This window comes from Muntiacus reevesi, chromosome 9, assembly GCF_963930625.1.
Source record: "Muntiacus reevesi chromosome 9, mMunRee1.1, whole genome shotgun sequence".
Classification (NCBI taxonomy): domain Eukaryota; kingdom Metazoa; phylum Chordata; class Mammalia; order Artiodactyla; family Cervidae; genus Muntiacus; species Muntiacus reevesi.
In genome coordinates, this window is record NC_089257.1 from 2,503,499 (window position 1) to 2,526,627 (window position 23,129).

Here is a 23,129-nt window from a genome sequence, read left to right on the forward strand (position 1 = left end):
ATGTTTTGAATATTTTTATAATAGTAAGTAAAACCTGGAGTATAAATGTCAAAACTTTGGTTAGTAAGGAATTTGGTGATAATTATGAATCCTGCTGCTTCCTGAATAAGTGAAAGTGAAAATCGCTCAGTCGTGTCTGACTTTTTTGTGACCCCACGGATTATACGGTCCATGGAATTCTCTAGGCCAGAATACTGGAATGGGGAGCCGATCCCTTCTCCAAGGGATTTTCCCAACCTAGAAATCGAACAGGGGTCTCCTGCATTGCAGGTGGATTCTTTACCAGCTGAGCTATCGGGAAAGATCTGAATAAAGAGAAGTTTAAAAAATAAGATACATGATACTGTGATTGTGTAAGTAGTAATTTCATCTTGTACACCATCAGCTGGTCTCCCATTGGAGGTTTAAAACAAAAGCATATGTGTGAAGTGATCATTTTAAAATTGCACAGAGAATCAAATGATCCCTAGCAAGATCAAACTGCAATGTAACCTTTTCCCCATAACCTCATCCTTGTTATTACAGGCACCTTTAAATATGCTGACAATAGAGTGCATAAATGCACACATATTTTTTATTATATTGAAACTGGATTTCAATCTTGAATCCTGAAATTTCTTCATTCAATGAAATTGTAGAATAACACACAACTTCTCAAATCTTTAATTCTTGTAGTGGCAAAATAAACATAATAACACTATCCACTGTACACACATATGTACATACACACACATACATATACACATATACACACTGTGTGCATGCTAAATTGCTTCATTGTGTCCAATTCTCAGACTGTAGCTTGCCAGGCTTCTCTGTCCATGGGATTCTCCAGACAAGAATACTGGAATGGGTTGCCATTTCCTACTCCAGGACATCTTCTTGACCTAGGGATCAAAGCCATGTCTCTTATGTCTCCTGCATGGGTTCAGTTCAGTTCAGTCACTCAGTCATGTCTGACTCTTTGTGACCCCACGAACCGCAGCACTCCAGACCTCCCTGTTCATCACCAACTCCAGGAGTCCAACCAAACTCATGTCTGTTGAGTCGGTGCTGCCATCCAACCATCTCATCCTCTGTCGTCCCCTTCTCCTCCTGTCCTCAATCTTTCCCAGCATCAGGGTCTTTTCCAATGAGTCAGCTCTTTGCATCAGGTGGCCAGAGTATTGGAGTTTCAGCTTCGGCATCAGTTCTTCCAATGAACACCCAGGATTGATCTCCTTTAGGATGGACTGGTTGGATCTTGCAGTCCAAGGGACTCTCAGGAGTCTTCTCCAACACTACAGTTCAAATTTCTTTGGCACTCAGCTTTATTTATAGTCCAACTCTCACATCCATACATGACCACTAGAAAAACCAGAGTCTTGACTAGACAGAACTTTGCTGACAAAATAATGTCTCTGCTTTTTAATGTGCTGTCTAAGTTGGTCATAACTTTTCTTCCAAGGAGTAAGCGTCTTTTAATTCCATGGTTAGGTGGGTTCTTTACCACTAGCAGCCACATGCACAAATTTAAATGAAAAGCTCTTATCATTAAATCAAGATAATTTTGAAATACAAATTATTAATGACATATTACACAAGGTAATTAGGCACTTCCATTTCAGTACAGTTTGTTATTTGGGGGATCACTTTTCCCTTCATTTCTCATTGCTACAGGACATCTCATGATTCCCAAATGGCACAAATGGAGAACAGGACAGAAGTGACTGGGTTCATCCTCCTCGGACTATCCAGTGGCCCCGAACTGCAGAGCCTCCTCTGTATCATGTTCACTGTCATTTACCTCATCACTCTGGTCGGAAACCTGGGAATGATCACACTGATTCTCCTGGACTCTCATCTTCACACTCCTATGTACTTTTTCCTCAGTAACCTGTCTCTGGTGGACTTTGGCTACTCCTCGGCAGTCACTCCGAAAGCCATGGCTGGGTTACTTATAGGAGACAAGCTCATCTCCTACAATGCATGTGCTGCTCAGATGTTCTTCTTTGTCGCCTTTGCCACTGTGGAAAATTATCTTTTGGCCTCAATGGCCTATGATCGCTATGCAGCCGTGTGCAGACCTCTGCATTATACCACAACTATGACGACAAGTGTATGTGCACTTCTGGCCATAGGGTCCTACGTCTGTGGGTTTCTAAATGCCTGCTTCCATGTTGGAGACATATTCAGCCTTACTTTCTGTAAGTCCCGCACAGTCCATCATTTCTTCTGTGATGTTCCAGCTGTCCTGGCTCTCTCTTGCTCTGAAAAACACATTAGCGAGGTGGTTCTTGTTTTTCTGTCGAGCTTTAATGTCTCTTTTGCTCTTCTGGTTATACTGATTTCCTACCTGCTCATATTTGTAAACATCTTGAAGATGCACTCAGCTCAGGGTCACCGAAAGGCTTTGTCCACCTGCACTTCCCACCTCACCACTGTCTCCATCTTCTATGGGACCATCATCTTCATGTACTTACAGCCCAGCTCCAGCCACTCCATGGACACAGACAAAGTGGCCTCTGTGTTCTATGCTGTGGTCATCCCCATGCTGAACCCTGTGGTCTACAGCCTGAGGAACAAGGAGGTCACGAGTGCCTTCAAGAAGGTAGTTGAGAAGACAGATATTTCTATAGGGTTGGGATTTTAGCATCATAGTATGGACAGAACCTTATTTAACTCCTCTCAGACTTTCCCCATGTAACTTGTTGCTCTTCAAGTGCACACCGCATTTACATTTTTGAGGGGGCATCTTTATCTCTTAAAAAATCTGTCATCCAGTAAAAAATATAACATATTTAAAAATCTACAACCTGAATGAGAATGACTAATGGGAAGCTTTAGAAATGTTAGGACCTGCTTGTCAAAACTTATTGATGCTATTTGATTTATGCACCTGTTTCACTTACATTTGGTTGACTACCTGTCAGTGCAAACACACATGCTATACAGGAGTACAGTCAAGCCCATAAACAAAGGTGCAGGTGTGTGTCTCATGTGGGCACACACACACACTGGAAAGGGAAATTTGTCAAAGGTAACTGAAGTGTGGCTGGCATAAGAAAGAACAGAATAATGCCATCTGCAGCAACACGGACAGACCTCGAGATGGTCACACTGAGTGAAGTCAGTCAGAGAAAGCCAGACATTTGATATCACTTGTATGTGGAATCGAAAAAAACAGTAAAACAGATTTACTTACAAAAAAGAAACATGTTCACAGATTTTAAAAGCAAACTTATGGTTACTAGGAGGGAATGGGGAGGGGAGGGATAAACTGGTCAATTGGAACCGACATATAGATAGCTTAGAAGAACCTACTGTATAGCACAAGGAACTCTACTTAATATTCTGTAATGACCTATATAGGAAAAGAATCTACAAAAAGTGGACATGTGTATATGCATAACTGATTCACTTTTCTGTATAACAGAAACTGACAAAACATTGTAAATCAACCATACTCCAGTAAAACTTCTTTTAAATGAAAAAATGGACTGTGGCTAGTTTTTAATAAAAATAATTTTAGCAGTTATTTGACATTAAATATAAAATTATGTCTATTTGTGGTTATTTCTTTTGTTGAAAAACCGTTCTGTGATTCTGAATAGGAGGAAAATCATTATTTTAAATGAAATTATGTATTCTTTTGGCACATTTTATTAAGAGATACATAAATATCTTGAATTAATATTTCTTCTTGACTAAATCACAACACAGTCACACTACAATTTTCAATAAGATAAAATAATCAACCCAAATCCATAGCTTACCCTAATGGTATTCTACATGCTACTGGTTTGGACAAATGTATAATGAACTGAATGCATCATTATAATACCATGCAGAGTATTTTCATTTTCTTAAATCTCCTCTTTTTAAATTTAAATTTTATATTGGAATGTGAAGCTAGTGATAAAAAATTTGCCTGCCAATGCAGGAAGTTCAGTAGACATGGGTTCAATCCAAGGAAGATCACCTGGAGGAGGAACTGACAACCCATTCCAGTATTCTTGCCTGGAAAATTCCATGGACGGAGAAGCCTGGTGGGCTACAGTCCATGGATGTGCAAAGAGTTGAAAATGACTGAGCTACTGAACACACTCATAGTTGATTTACAATATTATGTTAGGTTTTGGTGTTCAGAAAAGAGATTCAGTATATACACGCTCTTTCTCAGATTGTTTTCCTATATAATTTATCACAGAATACTGAGTAGAATTGCAGGGCTACACAGTAGGTCCTTGTTGATTATCTGCTTCGCATATATTAGTGCATTCATACTAATTTGTTTCGGTCACGTCTGACTCTTTGTGACCCATGGACCGTAGCCCACCAGGTTCCCCTGTCCATGTGATTCTCCAGACAAGAATACTGGAGTGGGTTGCCATGACCTCCTCCAGGGGATCTTCCCCACCCAGGAATCAAACCTGCGTCTCTTACGTCTCCTGCATTGGCAGGCAGGTTCCATGCTTCTAGCACCACCTGGGAAGCCCCATACATAATAGTGTGTATATTAACCCCAAACTCCTAAGTTATTCCCCCACTCCACTTTTACATTTTGATAACTGTAAGTTTGTTTTCAAAGTTTGTGAGTCTGTTTTCTGTCGGGAGCTGCCGGGACGTGCCCAGGCCGTGACAAGGTCACAGGATGAGAGAGGAACCTGCAAGGCAGTTCCTCCCCTCGAGGTTGTCCCGGGGACAAGGTCATGGGACGAGAAAGGAACCTGCAAGTCAGCTCTTCCCCTCGAGGGTGTCTCGGGGGCCCAATATGTCCGTTTCCTCTTTGTGTCTTACTGTTGTTGGGCTTTCTATTAATTTTTGGAAATGTAACATATAGTGATCAGGCCTCCCTGGAAAAGTCCAAACCTATTTAGAAATGCTCATGATTGCTCTGGCTCAGGACACAACCATAAACATCAAGTCAAAGAGGAAAAGGCCACAGGCATAGTTTGGCTGCTTGCTTAAAGATTATAATGTTCTAGAATAGAAAAGAGTAGAGGCATGTAGATTTAGAAGTAGATATTCTGCTTCAGTTTACTTGCTCCTTGGTTGGGAGGGTTTTCATTACTGCTATTTCCTTGCTGCTATTTGTCCATTGTTTCCCTTCCTTTAAACAACATGGAAGATTATGGGTATTTTTGTAGAGTTAGGAAATTGGGTACATAGGATTTCAATAGAAGATTTATATTAACCAGCTTCACTGCCATTACCTCACTATTAATAGAGGTGTTTTGCTGCTTCATAGTTAATCACTGTAGACTTTGTAATTTTAGGTAAAGAAAAATATCATGGTTTTTCACATGGTACTATTCTCAGAAATGTCAAACATGTTTGTGTAGCCTTTCCCACGTATTGTTTTATTGTCTAAAGAATTCATATTATACCTGAAACTTGTGGAACATTGTTTCTGTTAGGGTGAAAATGTTAGGCCATTGAGGCAAGACGACTATGTAAGGGACATTTAAGAAAAATCCCTGTAATCAGAAATGTTCCAGATGAATGCAGAGGGGAAAAACATGGGGGAGAAAAATATTGACAGAAGCACGAAACAAGTATCTGATGCAATATGTGGTGACTTAAGGGGGAGAAAACGTCCATTCTATAAAAACTGAGCTGTCCTAAAAATAAAAGAAGCTTTTTCTTCCACGCAACCTTCTGTGTGTGTCTGTCTTCTTCTTTGCCGACACCACTCATCCCTTGGGTACTCCTGGACCCGCTGGGGCTGGACTCCACAGCAGTTTTGTAAATAAGTGCATTACTATAATCATTTTTTAAGATTCCACATGTGAGTGAAATATATATATCTTTCTCTGTTTGACTTACTTCACTTAGTATGACAATCTCTAGGTCCAGCCGTGTTACTGCAGATGAGATTACCTCATTCTTTTTTTAATGATTGAGAAATGGTCTATTGTATCTACATACCGTATCTTCTTTATCCATTCATCTGTCAATGGACATTTAGATCGTCACCATGTCCTGGCTCCAGAAAAACATCTATTTCTGCTTTATTGACTATGCCAAAGCCTTTGACTGTGTCGATCACAATAAACTGTGGAAAATTCTGAAAGAGATGGTAATACCAGACCACCTGACCTGCCTCTTGAGAAACTTGTATGCAGATCAGAAAGCAACAGTTAGAACTGGACATGGAACAACAGACTGGTTCCAAATAGGAAAAAGAGTACATCGAGGCTGTATATTCTCACCCTGCTTATTTAACTTATATGCAGAGTACATCATGGGAAGCGCTGGGCTGGAGGAAGCACAAGCTGGAATCAAGATTGCTGGGAGAAATATCAATAACCTCAGCTATGCAGATGACACCACCCTTATGGCAGAAAGAGAAGAAGAACTAAAGAGCGTTTTGATGAAAGTGAAAGAGGAGAGTGTAAAAGTTGGCTTAAAACTCAACCTTCAGAAAACTAAAATCATGGCATCTGGTCCCATCACTTCATGGGAAATAGATGGGGAAACAATGGAAACAGTGGCTGACTTTATTTTTCTGGGCTCCAAAATCACTGCAGATGGTGATTGCAGCCATGAAATTAAAAGATGATTGCTCCTTGGAAGGAAAGTTATGACCAACCTAGAGAGCACATTAAAAAGCAGAGACATTATTTTGCCAACAAAGGTCCGTCTAGTCAAGGCTATGGTTTTTCCAGTGGTCATGTATGGATGTGAGAGTTGGACTATAAAGAAAGCTGAGCAGTGAAGAATTCATGCTTTTGAACTGTGGTGTTGGAGAAGACTCTTGAGAGTCCCTTGGACTGCAGGGAGATCCAACCAGTCCATCCTAAAGGAGATCAGTCCTGGTTGTTCATTGGAAGGACTGATGCTGAAGCTGAAACTCCAATACTTTGGCCACCTGATGCGAAGAGCTGACTCATTGGAAAAGACCCTGATGCTGGGAAAGATTGAGGGCAGGAGGAGAAGGAGACACCAGAGGTTGAGATGGTTGGATGGCATCACTGACTCAATGGACATGAGTTTGAGTAAACTCTGGGAATTGGTGATGGACAGGGAGGCCTGGAGTGCTGTGGTTCATGGGGTCGCAAAGAGTCGGACACAACTGAGTGAACTGAACTGAACTGAACATGTCCTGGCTACTGTAAGTAGTATCACAATGAACACTGGAGTGCATGTATCTTTTTGAACTATGAACTATGTTTTCTCTGAAATATGTCCAGGAGTGGGGTTGCCAGATCATGTGCTAGTTCTATTTTTAGCTTTTTGAGGAACCTCCATACTGTTGTCTGTAGTTGTATGAAGTTACGTTCCCAATGAAGGTGTAGGAGGATCCCCTTTTCTCCACATCCTCTCTGGATTTTTTGATGATGGTCATTCTGACCAGTGTGAGAATCTAAATAACAAACAGCACAAAATGAAAACAACCTCACAGAGAAATAACTGATGGCTGCCAGTAGGGTGAGTGTGAGGGTGCAAAAGTGGTGAAGGGAATGAGAGGTACAAACCTCCAGTGATAAAACACAGGAGCCATTAGAATGCAATCTGCAGCATAATGAATATGGTAAATGATATTATAATAACTTTGAAAAATGACACAAGAAATTTAAATTTTAAAACTTAAATACCAAATTATGGTAAAAATGTAAAATAATTTTAACACATTGCTGGTAAGAAATTAAAATAGCAGAACACTTCAGAAAATATCTTGGCAATTTTTCATTTAAATAAACACATACTCACCCTATAATTAAGCAACCCATCTCCTAGATACTTATCCAAATGATGTGAATGCTTGAGTTCAAATATCTTAGGCAACTGTTTATATCAGTTTTATTTGTAATCACCAGACCCTTGAACCAACACAAACGTTCCTCAGCTACGAAGTAGGATAAACAACCTGTAATGCCCATTGTGTAGAATATAATTCTGCAATAAAGATTCCACTATGACACAGGTAATACCATGAGCGAATCTCAAATGCTAAGGGGAAGATTACCAACTCAGAGTACGTGTTCCAGGATAACAGTTAAGGACACTCTTGCAAAGGCAGAAGTCTCGGATTGTCAGGGGCAGTGGGTGAGAAAATGTGTTTATCCAAAGAGGTTTATGGGAATCTATTCAGGCGATAGTGGCTCTTTGACAGTAAATTTGACAGAAGTCTTAGAACTGCACATTAAAACTTTGGATATTACTGTATGTAAATTATATGTTCATAATAAATTGACCAAAATAACAAGGAAAGAAGAAGCAGCAAAAACCATGCATGTATAATGGACATGCAATCAGCATGGTCCCCACAGACAGTTTAATTGCGCCTCTCCTGGGAAAGTGGGATGAGAAACTGTAGATGTGCCCACAAGGGAAATTCCTGGAGAGTTCTGCGTCTCTATAACACCCTCCAGCATTAGCCTTTGAAATCCCAGTATCCGTGTGACCTCATTTTAGAGGAATGGCTCTGCATACTGAACCCATTCAGCCATCATTTATTCATCTGGCTATTTATACTTGTCAGTACACAGAAGCTTTATCCCAGAATTTGATATGTACCTGTACCCATAGTCAGGGAAACACTCCAAGATAAAAATGAAATTGACTGGCTCTTAAAAGATAATCTCTTATTGGAATTTGTTATTTACATAAACAATTCTGTGAATTACATGACAGGTAATCTTATGATGTTTATTGTTCAAAGGAGGAGGAGATAAGGAGACAGAAAGAATGCACAGTAGGTTCAGGAATTAAGCCATGTTAATATTCTTTCTTCCATTTTCCTGCCTTAGAGACTTCAGAATCATAAGACCATTATTGGGAGGAGAGTTCCTCTGACAGTATTTCTGCATCATTCTACAGCTGATAATCTGATTTCCAACTCATTATGCGGAACTGACTGTTCCTTCTCTCCCAGCACACAGGTAAGCATGTATACTACATAAACATTTTGAGTTAGAAGTGTGATTCATACCAGAGGAATGGGGAAACTATTCTCACTTTAAGTTATTAGAGAACAAAAGTAAATATTTTCAAGGTTTTCCTAAAATATTGAGGTGAGACTGTGATATAAATGTCAAACTTCCATCAGTAGAGTTTACTGATACTGAGGAAACCCCAGCCTACTTTCCAAAAGATATGAACAGAAAAATAACCTAGATAGATTCTCTGACTGATTAAATGGTAATTTCATCTTGTTCATCAAATATTGGCTTCTCAATGGAGACAGAAAACAAATCAATACTAACAAATGAGCAAAAAAAAAAAGCCAAAGTGAAGTCACTCAGTCATGTCCGACTCTTTGTGACCCCATGGACTGTAGCCTACCAGGCTCCTCCATCCATGGAATTTTCAGCCAAGAATACTGGAGTGGGTTGCCATTTCCTTCTCCAGGAGATCTTCCTGACCCAGGGATTAAACCCAGGTCTCCCGTATTGTAGGCAGACACTTAACCATCTGAGCCACCAGGGAAGTCAAAAAGCAGAGGTTAAAAAAAATCCTCATGTTAGTGAGTCCAAGCTTGCTTGGCTTGCCACAAGAAAAGTCGATGAATCTGAGATGAGGCGTTGTGACTAGGAAGCTGGCTGATGGAGAGGACAGCAAGCTAGTGTCTCAAAATAATCATCTTGTCGGGGGCCTGGTGGCCGGGTTCTTTTATGGATCAGAGATTGGGGAGGTGAGGAAACAAAGTAAAAGACCAGTTAATTCCTGCAAACATCTCCTAGACTGGCAAGCCTCAGGTAGCAGGACGTGTTCACTTCACTTCCTTAAGTCATCTCATGGCTGGTGTGAAATGGAACATCTCCTGTCATATCAGCTAACAAGGATGCATGTCTACCTGTGATTCTGGCTTGGGGCCAAGACAGCAGCGTGTGAGGGGCCCTGGCTCTGCCCCTGGGGACAGAAACGACTCAAGACTGTGGCATCTTTCACAGGTGGTCAGGGTCAGGTTATCTCTCTGAGGCAGGCCATTGTGCGTGTCTATAATAACAAAAGCAGCGAAATACAGGTTACAGTCACACAAGCAGATCCAGTGTAAATTCAAAATTAACCCTTTCTGGTTACACTTGAACTGTGACAGTGTCTGGGCTTCCCTGGTGGCTCGTAAAAAGAAGCTGCCTGCCAAGTGAATTCTTCAGTACCATTTCTCTAGATTCCGTATATGTGTGTTAGAATACGTTATTTATCTTTCTCTTTCTGACTCAATTCACTCTGTATAATAGGTTCTAAGTTCATCCACCTCATTAGAACTGACTCAAATATGTTCCTCTTTATGGCTGAGTAATATTCCATTGTGTATCTATCCACACTTCTTTATCCATTCATCTGTTGATGGACATCTAGGTTGCTTCCCTGTTCTAGCTATTGTTAACAGTGCTGCAATGAACAATGGGAGAAACAGACATAGAGAACAGACTTATGGACGAGGGGAGGGGGAGCAGAGAGTGAGATGTATGGAAAGAGTAACATGGACACTTACATTACCATGTGTAAAATAAATAGCCAATGGGAATTTGCTGTCTGGCTCAGGAAACTCAAACAGGGGCTCTGTGTCAACCTAGACAGGTGGGATGGGGAGGGAGATGGGAGGGAGGTTCAAAAGGGAGGGATATATGTATACCTATGGCTTATTCATGTTGAGGTTTGACAGAAAATGGCAAAACTCTGTAAAGCAATTATCCTTCAATTAAAAAAAAAAAAAAAAAAGCTGCCTGCCAATGCAGGAGATGTGGGTTCTGTCTCTGGGAAGATCCCTGGAGAAGGAAATGGCAGCCCACATCAGTGGTCTTGCCTGAGAAATTCCATGGACAGAGGAGCCTGGAGGGAACCAAGTGGTGAACACATCTTCACGACTACACAACAACAGCAACATAAAAGTGTCTAATAGGAATTAACAAAATCCAAACTGCATTTTGACCTTTTCTTCATAATCTCATACTTATTATTACTAGAATGTGTACACATGTTAGCAGTGAATGGCTAAAAGCATAGACTTTCGATTTGACCCAAAGTGGATTTAACTATTGAATCTTGACTCTCATACTAGCTGTGTAATTTTAGAGCAACACATAACTTTTTAAGTCTTTAATTTACTAATAGTAAAGCAGAAATCATAATGCTACTTACCTTACACACACATACGCACACACACTCACTTATCTATAAGAACTGGTTGGTAATAGAACAGAGTATATGCTAAAAGTGGTCATGGGTGTTTGGGTTGGTAAACATAATATCTTCAAGGTACAGGCTTGTGAAATGAAGTTGCAAAAGTTTTAGGAGGAAGATGTTCAGTTGTTCAGTTTAGTTCTGTTGTTCAGTCCTGTCTGACTCTTTGCGACCCCATGCACTACAGCACGCCAGCCCCCCCTGTCCATAATAAACTCCCAGAGCTTACTTAAACTTATGTCCATCACATCAGTGATGCCATCCAACCATCTTATCTTCTGTCGTCCCCTTCTCCTCCTGCCTTCAATCTTTCCCAGCATCAGGGTCTTTTCATATGAGTCAGTTCTTCCCATCATGTGGCCAAAGGACTGGAGTTTCAGCTTCAGCATCAGTCCTTCCAATGAATATTCAGGACTCATTTCCTTTAGGATGGACTGGTTGGATCTCCTTGCAGTCGAAGGGACTCTCAAAAGAACCAACACCACAGTTCCAAAGCATCAATTCTTCGGTGTTCAGCTTTCTTTAGAGTCCAACTCTCACATCAAATTCTCGCATGACTACTGGAAAACTCATAGCTTTGACTAGACGGACCTTTGTTGGCAAAGTAATATCTCTGCTTTTTACTATGCTGCCTAGGATGGCCATAGCTTTACTTCAAAGAAGTAAGCATCTTCAATTTCATGGCTATAGTCACCATCTGCAGTGATTTTGGAGCTCCCAAAAATAAAGTCTCTCATTGTTTCCATTGTTTTCCCATCTATCTGCCATGAAGTGATGGGACCGGATGCCATGATCTTAGTTTTCCGAATGTTGAGCATTAAGCCAACTTTTTCACTCTCCTCTTTCACTTTCATCAAGAGGCTCTTTAGTTCTTCTTCTCTTTCTGCCATAAGGGTGGTGTTGTCTGCATACTTGAGGCTATTGATATTTCTCCTGGCAATCTTGATTACAGCTTGTGCTTCATCCAGCCTGGCATTTCACATGATGTATTCTGCATATAAGTTAAATAAGTAGGGTGACAATCTACACTCCTTGACATACTCCTTTCCTGATTTGGAACCAGTCTGTTGCTCCATGTCCAGTTCTAATTGTTGCTTCTTGACCTACATACAGATTTCTCAGGAGGCAGGTCAGGTGGTCTGGTATTCCCATCTCTAAGAATTTTCCACACAGTCAAACGCTTTGGTGTAGCCAATAAAGCAGAAGTAGATGTTTTTCTGGAACTCTCTTGCTTTTTGCAAGATCCAACAAATGTTGGCAATTTGATCTCTGGTTCCTCTGCCTTTTCTAAATCCATCCTGAACATCTGGAAATTCACAGTTCAAGTACTGTTGAAGGCCGACTTGGAGAATTTTGAGCATTACTCAGCTAGCATGTGAGATGAGTGCAATTTTGCTACAGTTTTAGCATTCTTTGGCATTGCTTTTCTTTGGGATTGGAATGAAAACTAACTTTTTCCTGTCCTGTAGCCACTGCTGAGTTTTCCAGATTTGCTGGCATATTGAGCGTAGCACTTTCACAGCCTCATCTTTTAGGATTTAAAATAGCTCAGCTGGAATTCCATCACCTCCACTAGCTTTGTTCATAGTAATGCTTCCTAAAGCCCATTTGACTTCACATTCTAGGATGTCTGGCTCTGGTGAGTGATCACACCATCGTGGTTATCTGGCTCATGAAGGTCTTTTTTGTACAGTTCTTCTGTGTACTCTTGCCACCTCTTCTTAATATCCTCTGTTTCTATTAGGTCCATACTGTTTCTGTCCTTTATTGAGCCCATCTTTGCATGAAATGGTCCCTTGGTATCTCTAATTTTCTTGAAGAGATCTCTAATCTTTCCCATTCTATTGTTTTCCTCTATTTCTTTGCATTGATCACTGAGGAAGGCTTTCTTATCTCTCCTTCCTATTCTTTGAAACTCTTCATTCAAATGGGCATATCTTCCCTTTTCTTTTTTGCCTTTCTCCTTCTTTTCTTGGTTATTGGTAAGGCTTCCTCAGACAACCATTTTACCTTTATGCATTTCTTTTTCTTGGGTCTTGATCTCTGCCTCCTGTACGATGTCATGAACCTCCATCCATAGTTCTTCAGGTACGCTGTCTATCAGATCTAATCCCTTGAATCTATTTGTCACTTCCACGTATAATCATAAGGGATTTGATTTAGGTCATACCTTTGTTAGTAGTTAGCAGAAGACAGATGCCCTTCCAAAGGCTTCCAACGGAAGAAAAATATTTACAATACTGTTCCTACACCAGACGAGATTCTAGTAAAATACTTTACAGCATGGCGCTCTTCACCAAAATAGTGTTGGGGGAAGAACCAATTCTGACTCCCTGCTGAAACTGCTTCTTTGACTTGTTTTCATTGGTTTTGTTACTATAATCACACATAAAGGCCTGCCTCGGAGAACCCTGCCCCTCTGCCTGACTCAAACTGAAGTGCCTTTGTTCAGGACCCTGTCTATCTGTGGATGCCAAGAAGGAAGAAATGAACACATCCCCTGCCTGAGGCTTGCCATTCTTGGAGACAGCTATAAGATTAACGGCCTTCTTATTTTGCTTCCTCACCTCTTCCCCATCTCCCATCTATAAAGGAACTTGGCATTCAAACCCCAGTAAGACGATTGTTCTGAGACATTTGCTTGCCATCTTCTCAGTCAGCTGGCTTTCCGAATAAAGTCATATTCCTTGCCTCAGCACCTCATCTCTCAGATTCATGGGCCTATGGTGTGGTGAGCAGAGGAAGCTTGGAGTCAGTAACAGCAGCTCTAGAGAATGAAGACAGCCCGCAAACAAGGGACTTTTCCATCCTTGATGTCTGTGGTTCTGCTTTGAGATGACAGTAATAAGAGAAAGAACGAGTTTTTAAAAAGGGACTGTTTCAAGTAAGATATGTATTTCGAGGAACAAATTAAGCAAAAGAATGGGTCACGTGCAATTGCTGAAGCAGTCAATCATATAGGCAAAGCAAGGATAGCCAGAGAAACACTGGGGAGAACAGAAGAATCTTAGTGGCCCTCGTGTATGAAAAAAGGCAGACTGAAGGGGAAGACTGTACGGCTAAAACTTGTGCATTCCTGAAGCCCTCCAAGTCACCACCCAATTTTCACAAACCAACGCATCGATAAACATCCCATCCTCATAGCAGTGTAATAACTATTACTCTTAGACTGTGCTAACCATCCAGAATTTTGTTGTTTAATGTGTTACTTTATTTAATTTTCACAACAATACTATAAAGTAGGATCATAATGGTCCTAATTCTGCAGATGGAAATACGAGCTTCAGGTGAGTTAGGTTAGAGTTACCCCAGACAGTGAAAGGTAGGGCTCACATCTATCCCAGCTCTGACCATAGTGCTCCGTGCACAGTGCTCTGTCTTCCTCTCAGAACTGCCTGCTGGGGGCACAGCCCCTGCCGCTCCAGTTATCTCATCACTTACACTCTGCACGGACTTTCAGTTACTCTCTGAAACATCCAACACTGAGCTCAGACCGATGAAGGCAAAGAGTAACTAGGAACGGAGTTAAACTCAGTTTGACTTAAACACAATAAAGGCCATTATTTCCGGAGCCACTCCGTGTGGGTTCAGAGATTGCCTTGGGTCCAAAGCATGCCTTGTTAATTAACACTCATTTAAAAATAAACAAGATTACTCAACCTCTTATGCATTATAATTTAAATGAAGGCAATATCATATCAAGATATGACATCCTTGAAAGGATATAATCAATGTATATTTAGAGTCAGACACGACTTGGTGACTGAACAACAAAAAAGGTGTCTAGAGAAGTTCCTGACAGAGGAGCGACATGCAGGGATAGGCCTTATCTAGGCTTGGAAAGAGTGAATTGGCAGATGTATTTATTCTGGACTAGTTATTTATCAAGTTAACCTGCTTTTTTAAAGTTTTCATTTTACATTTGTAGTTTTGGCTGTGCTGGGTCTTCACCGCTGCAGGGGCTTTGCTCTGGTTGTGGAGAGCAGGGCGTACCCTCTAGCTGGGGTCCGCGAGCTTCTTGCTGTGACGGCAGGGCTTGTGAGCAGAGGCCACAGGGTGCGCAGGCTGCATAGCGGCCGCGCCCAGCTGTAGTGAGGCTCCTGGGCGCAGGGCGCAGGCTCAGCGGTTGTGTGTGTGGGCTTAGCGGCCTGCCTCGTGGGGGATCCGCCTGCATCAGGGGTAGAACCCGCGTCTCCTGCATTGGCAGGTGGACTCTTTACCACTGAGCAGCCAGGGAAGCCCCTATCAAGTTAATTTTCTATATCTCAGCTTACAAACTCATGCACTTTAAAAATTGAAGAGATTATCTGTGAAGACCCTTCAGATTCAACAGCATGTAAATCTCTGTGTAATGAATGGCCTAAGTCTTGTTGACATGTGCATCTTTATCTGGAGTATACTGAAATACAAGCTCTCACTGTAATAAAGTAATGCTGTAGGGAAATATTGCATGTACAGCTTTCAAGTTAAGTTTCTTTGTGTACCACTGATTCTGTTTTCTCATTGCCACAGAGCGCTGTGTAGCTCTCTTCATGATGAAGAACACGACAGGAGTGACACAGTTCTTTCTCCTAGGACTAACCAGTGACCCAGAGCTACACGTTCCCCTCTTTATAATGTTCACCCTCATCTACCTCGCCACTCTGATTGGGAACTTGGGGATCGTTACGTTGATTCTGCTGGACCCGCATCTCCACACGCCCATGTACTTTTTCCTCAGTAACCTGTCTCTGGTGGATGTTTGCTACTCTTCGGCTGTCACTCCCACAGTCCTGGCTGGATTCATTCCAGGAGACAAGGTCATCTCCTACGATGCGTGTGCGGCTCAGATGTTCTTTTTCGTAGCCTTTGCCACTGTGGAAAATTACCTGTTGGCCTCAATGGCTTATGACCGCTATGCAGCTGTGTGCAGACCCCTACATTACACCACCACCATGACAAGAAGTGTGTGCGCTGGTCTGGCGACAGGCTCCTATGTCTGTGGATTCCTGAATGCCTCCATCCACACTGGAGACACATTCAGTCTCTCTTTCTGTATGTTCAAGATGGTCCATCACTTTTTCTGTGATGTTCCAGCTGTCATGATTCTCTCTTGTTTTCTGACAGACATGTTCGTGAACTGGTTCTAGTTTATGTAGTGGGCTTCAATGTCTTTTTTGCTCTCCTGGTTATCTTGATATCCTATATATTCATATTTATCACCATCCTAAAGATGCCCTCATCCGCAGGATACCAGAAGGGTTTGTCCACCTGTGCCTCCCACTTCACTGCCGTCTCCATCTTCCATGGAACGATTATCTTCATGTACTTACAGCCCAGCTCCAGTCATTCCATGGACGTGGACAAAACAGCCTCTGTGTTCTATGCTGTGATCATTCCATTGCTGAACCCTCTGGTCTACAGCCTGAGGAACAAGGAGGTAAAGAGTGCATTTGTGAAGGTGCTTGTAGAGGTAAAACTGTCTCTAGGATGCTGATTTCAACACTGTAAAATGATATCCTGACCAATAAAAAGTCTCTTGTCCTGAAAAAAAAAGAAGAAATACTATATCCAGAAATATACCTGAACAAGAATGACTAAGATGTCTTGTGGCTGACTAGTTTAAAACCTTATTAAGGACATTGGTTCATTCATTTATCCTGCATGCTTTTTTAACTAAAATATTTACTTCATGTATTAGAATATACATATGTGTGTAATAGATTTCTATTTCTTTAGTTAAATGCTAAATTATTAATTTAGCATTAATTGTTAATTTAAATGTTAAATTTGAAAATAAAATGTTATACTATTAAATGCAAGTATATGATTTGGGGGATCACAAGAGATATCAAGAGATTTATCAAGAGATAAATAAAGCATTTTAAATACATTAATATTTCTATCTTGACTGAGTCATTTGATAGAACCAACATGCTCATTTTTATGATTTTCAAAGGATAATGTAGCCAGAGTGTAAGAAAACTGGAGAAAATGAAAAGTATTTAAAACCCAAGAGTTTTTTGAAATATTTATTTATTTATTTTACTTAGTTGTGGGTCTTAGTTGCAGCAGACTGGATCTTTGGTTGTGGTGCATGGGATCGGTAGTTCTGGCATGTGGGTTTAGTTGTCCTGTGGCCTTTGAGATTTAGTTCCCTGACCATGGAATAAACCCACGTCCCTGCATTGTAAGGCAGATTCTTAACCACTGGACCACCAGAGAGGTCTCTTAAACCAAGAATTTTGATGCTGAATATGCTTGCTTATATTAGAGTTTCACTTCTAGATCCTCTTTCTACAGAGGTAGGAAGTATACATATACAAGGTTTGTACGTATTCATCAGTTCAGTTCAGTCGCTCAGTTGTGTCCGATTCCTTGTGACCCCATAGACTGCAGCACGCCACGATTCCCTGTTCATCACCAACTCCTGGGGCTTGCTCAAACTCATGTCCATTGAGTTGGTGATGTCATTCAACTATTTCATCCTCTGTCATCCCCTTCTCCTTCTCCCTTCAATTTTTCCCAGCATCAGGGTCTTTCTCAATGAGTCAGTTCTTTGCATCAGGAGGCCAAAGTATGTATTCATAATTACACTTATTTCTCTACCTATCCATCATACCCATATCAATTAAACATGAGTGCTTACTAATATCTCTGACTCTAATCTATTTCATCCCCTTTCTTATCTGTAACTTCCATCTCTGACAGTGAGAAATTTGACTCCCAACAATTTCCATTCATTAATTTATTTGTGTGACTCCAGTTTTTAAAAAAAGCAGTTCATGTTGGTGGGAATGCAAACTAGTACAGCCACTATGGAGAACAGTGTGGAGATTCCTTAACTGGAAACAGAACTGCCATATGACCCAGCAATCCCACTCCTGGGCATACACACTGAGGAAACCAGATCTGAAAGAGACACGCGCACCCCAATGTTCATCGCAGCACTGTTTATAATAGCCAGGACATGGAAGCAACCTAGATGCCCATCAGCATATGAATGGATAAGAAAGCTGTGGTACATATACACCATGGAATATTACTCAGCCATTAAAAAGAATTCATTTGAATCAGTTCTAATGAGATGGATGAAACTGGAGCCCATTATACAGAGTGAAGTAAGCCAGAAAGAAAAACACCAATATAGTATACTAACGCATATATATGGAATTTAGAAAGATGGTTATGATAACCATATATGCAAGACAGAAAAAGAGACACAGAGGTATAGAACAGACTTTTGGACTCTATGGGAGAAGGCAAAGATGGGATGATCTGAGAGAATAGCACTGAAACATGTATGTTATCAGTCATGAAACAGATCACCAGCCCAGGCTGGATGCATGAGACAAGTGCTCGGGCCTGGTGCACTGGGAAGACCCAGAGGGATCGGATGGGGAGGGAGGTAGGAGGGGGGATCGGGACGGGGAACACATGTAAATCCTTGGCTGATTCATGTCAATGTATGGCAAAAACCACTACAATACTGTAAAGTAACTAGCCTCCAACTAATAAAAATAAATGAAAGAAAAAGAGAAGAAAAGCAATTCAAAAATTGCTGATCTATACTCTCTTGAGGAACAACTTGAGTAATTAAAGAACAGTATTTTATAGATTTTTTTTCATTTTTTCCCTTACAATTCCCTATGAGCACACTGTTTTCCAACGTTAGCTTATTTCCCCCCTTCTCTTCAAAGAGGCTAAGTCATTTGTAGTACAATTAACTTTTTTAACAATCTGTGTTCACTCCTGTGATTCTCCTGTGCTCCTGGCCGATCCTTTTAAATTTGTATGTATTGAATTTCACTCTATGCTAAGTCCAGCTCTATGGGTTTTAACAAACGTAGAGCTGTGTGTTCACCAGCCCAGTACCAGGACGCATCCTTGCCCACGTGCATGGAGTCACTTCAGTCGTGTCTGGCTGCTTGCAACCCTCTGGACCACAGCCCGCCAGGCTCCCCTGTCCGTGGGGTTCTCTAGGCAAGAGTACCAGAGTGAGTTGCCATGACTTCCTCCAGTGATCTTCCCAGCCCAGGGGTCAGATCGGCATCCCTCACGTCTCCTGCACTGGCAGGAAGGTTGCTTGCCACTAGTGCCCCCTGGGAAACACGAAGAATACTTACATTATCTTAAAACTTACCTTTCCATCTCTTCACAGACAACCACTCCCTATGCCCCAGCCCGTGGAATTCATTAGGCTTTTTCCATAGCTATGTTATATGATTGGAATAACACAATATAGAGCCTTTAGGACTCACTTCTTTAAAAATTCACTTTAGATTCATCCATATTGTTGCATGAATCACTAATACTCCATTGTATCACTTAATAGTCTCCCAATATAATATTGTATGACAGTTTGTTTAATCATTCACTTCTGGAAGCGCATCTGATTGCTTTCAGTTTAGCAGTTTTTAATAAAACTTTTAAAATATTTGCATAAAGAGAAATGAAGAACATTGCAAAAAATGTGATTTCAGTTTACATTTAAGTTTTAGTTGGTTTTTTTTTCTTTTTGTGGGGGGGTGGGGGCTGCATTATATATGAACTGATGACCATTAAAGCAAAATTTGTTGAAAAAATATATTTTCTCCATTCACTTTCCTTTGCATCTTCCACAAAAATCAGTTGATCACATAGCTGCGGGTCATTTTTGGATATTATAATCCATTCCAGAGATTCATAGGTCCCTCTTTCCCCTAATACCACACTGTTTTACATACTATAGGTTGGGGTTTCCCTGGTAATCCAGTGGTTAATACTTTGCCTTCTAATGCAAGTGATGCAGGTTTGATCTCTGATCGGTCAGCTAAGGTCCCATATACCTTGCAAACAAAAGTAAAAATAAATAAATACTACATATTATAGTAAGTCAAAAAGAGGATGATTTTCATGCTTCTCCTTTATCCTTTTCATAATTATTTTGTCTGTTTGCAAGTTTTACAATTCCATATAAATTTGTACTATCATGTCAAAATTTACCCTAGAAAGTTTTCTTTGGGTTTCAATGCTGATTGCATGAGGTCCATAACACAATCAACTCTAATTCCTCTAATGGCCAAACTTGGGGAGACAGTGAGGTACAGGCAAGCCTGGAGTGCTGAAGTCCATGCAGTCGAAAGGAGTAGGGCGTGACTTGGGGACTGAACAACAACATGAACATGGACACCATTACACTCATTTTCTAAAATTTCATTCATCAGTATTCTATATTTTTAGCACTTTTAAGACAAATATCTTAAATATACCCAGATAACAAACTAAAATCTTAGACAGTGAACTAGAGGAAATCAAAAGAATAAAGTCTGAATAAATAGAGACAGAAATTATAAAAATTAACCAGATAGAAAACCTGTAGCAATAACCAAGAATAAATGAGGCAGACAGCAGAAAGTAATGGCTCAAGGTCAAGATTGCTTGACCTTAAAATCTTAGTGTATTTTGTGAGTTTCAAAGAACTTTCATACTCACTCTCACATGAGAGCAGGATAAAAACCTATGAGGTAGGTGGAGAAGGCTTTTTTATCTCATGAATTAAGAAAATCACATCATGGCAGGTATGTAACCATCATACACAGCTGATTATCAATAGAACTAGGACTGGAATTGGTCAAGTGTTTTGTAGTACAATATTAAACATATCCTTATATCTCTAAATTTGTTGATCAAAAAGACATTTGTTTCCCTTTACACGTTGGAGTACAAATAAGAGATTTTGGATAACACATTTGCCATTCTTTCTGTATCAAAGGAATACAGAAATTAACTGCTTTCAAAAGTAAGTGTAACCAGATGCACATGTGTTTGAGCCCAATATGGTAACTCACAGAAAGAACTTCATGGTCACCAGAATGTTCTGGCACATTCTGAAAACTTTCAAGGTGATTTAATAACATGTCACTGATATTTGATTATAGCACCTATCACTATTTGAATGTGGATTTGCAGTTTTTGCTGTCTCTACCCACAAAATAAGGAAAGACTGGTGTCATTTACTTTGTAATAATAGTAACAAGCATATCACTTGGTACACAACTGGGATTCAATATGCTTTGCTTATATGAATGAATTAAATCAAAGTGATTCGGGATATGCCCTGAGAGTTAGAGGTAGACAAACACTATTAAATTGTGGGCATGTATAAATTTTTCAGTTCAGTTCAGTTCAGTTGCTCAGTCATGTGCGACTCTTTGTGACCCCATGGACTGCTGCATGCCAGGCCTCTCTGTCCTTCACCAACTCCTGGAGTTTACTCAAGCTCATGTCCATTGAGTCTGTGATGCCATCCAACCATCTTATCCTCTGTCATCCCCTTCTCCTCCCACTTTCAATCTTTCCCAGCATCAGGATCTTTTCGAATGAGTCAGTTTTTCACATCAGATGGCCAGAGTATTGGAATTTAAGCTTTAGCTCAGTCTTTCAAATGAATATTCAGGACTGATCTCCTTCAGGATGGACTGGTTGGATCTCCTTGCAGTCCAAGGGACTCTCAAGAGTCTGCTCCAACACCACAGTTCAAAAGCATCAATTCTTCAGTGCTCAGCTTTCTTTATAGTCCAACTTTCACATCAATACAGGACTACTGGAAAAACCATAGCTTTGATTAGATGGACCTTTGTTGGCAAAGTCATGTCTCTGCTTTTTAATATGCTGTCTAGGTTGATCATAGCTTTTCTTCCAAAGAGCAAGTGTCTTTTAACTTCATGGCTGCACTCACCATCTGCAGTGATTTTGGAGCCCCCCAAAATAAAGTCTCTCACTATTTCCACTATTTTCCCATCTATTTGCCATGAAGTGATGGGACCAGATGCCATGATCTTAGTTTTCTGAAGGTTGAGTTTTAAGCCAACTTTTTCACTCTCCTCTTTCACTTTCATCAAGAGGCTCTTTAGTTCTTCTTCTCTTTCTGCCATAAGGGTGGTGTCATCTGCGTACCTGAGGTTATTGATATTTTGCCCAGGAATCTTAATTTCAGCTTGTGTTTCATCCAGCCCAGCGTTTCTCATGATGTTCTCTGCACATAAGTTAAATAAGCAGGGTGACAATATACAGCCTTGACGTACTCCTTTTTCCTATTTGGAACCAGTCTGTTGTTCCACGTCCAGTTCTAACTGTTGCTTCTTGACCTGCATACAGATTTCTCAGGAGGCAGATCAGGTGGTCTGATAATCCCATCTCTTTAAGAATTTTCCACAGTTTGTTGTGATCCACACAGTCAAAAGCTTTGGTGTAGTCAATTAAGCAGAAGTAGATGTTTTTCTGGAACTCTCACTTTTTCAATGATACAGCAGATTTTGGCAGTTTGACCTCTGATTCCTCTGCTTTTTCTAAATCTAGTTTGGACATCTGGAAGTTCACAGTTTACATACTATTGAAGCCTGGCTTGGAGAATTTTGAGCATTACTTTGCTAGCATGTGAGATAAGTGCAATTGTGCAGTAGTTTGAGCATTCTTTGGCATTGCTCTTTTTGGGGATTGGAATGAAAACTGACCTTTTCCAGTCCTGTGGCCACTGTTGAGTTTTCCAAATTTGCTGGCATATTGAGTGCAGCACTTTCACAGCATCATCTTTTAGAATTTGAAATAGCCCCTGGAATGCAAAAGTGTTGCTACTTTTGCCTGAAGTAACAAGCAAATTTGACCTTGGAGTACATAATGAAGCATGGCAAAGGTTAATAGAGTTTTGCTAAGAGAATGTACTGGTCATAGCAAACACCCTCTTCCAACAACATAAGAGGAGACTCTACACATGGGCATCATCAGATCAACAATGCCAAAATCAGATTGATTATATTCTGTGCAGCCAAAGATGTAGAAGCTTTATACATATACAATTTTACTATAAGGCAAGCAATTGTTCTAAATTTTGACATATGTGCAGCTGGAGGAGAATGAGAGGAATAGGAAGGGAACTAATGATGACAATTTTTCTTGTTATCAGTCTTTGTGTTAGATGGTTTCTATGTAAGTGTAAATTTAATATTTACAGCTTTGTGAAATAAGTATACTGGATATTACATGGACAGGACTTTTAA

The 23,129-nt window shown here is 40.5% G+C and overlaps 2 protein-coding genes across 2 annotated transcripts; both read left to right on the forward strand.

The window, feature by feature from the left end:
* The first annotated feature begins 1,678 nt into the window (after positions 1-1,678).
* Positions 1,679-15,204, forward strand: LOC136174585 (olfactory receptor 5B2-like). The gene is made up of 4 exons (XM_065944759.1): positions 1,679-2,590; positions 4,558-4,755; positions 8,861-8,867; positions 15,041-15,204. The coding sequence occupies exons 1-4, from the start codon at positions 1,679-1,681 to the stop codon at positions 15,202-15,204; spliced, it is 1,281 nt and encodes a 426-aa protein (XP_065800831.1).
* A 440-nt stretch (positions 15,205-15,644) lies between these two features.
* Positions 15,645-21,097, forward strand: LOC136174586 (olfactory receptor 5B3-like). The gene is given in 3 exon segments (XM_065944760.1): positions 15,645-16,208; positions 16,211-16,558; positions 21,071-21,097. Coding segments are annotated over 3 exon segments (939 nt in total).
* Positions 21,098-23,129: the final 2,032 nt, after the last annotated feature.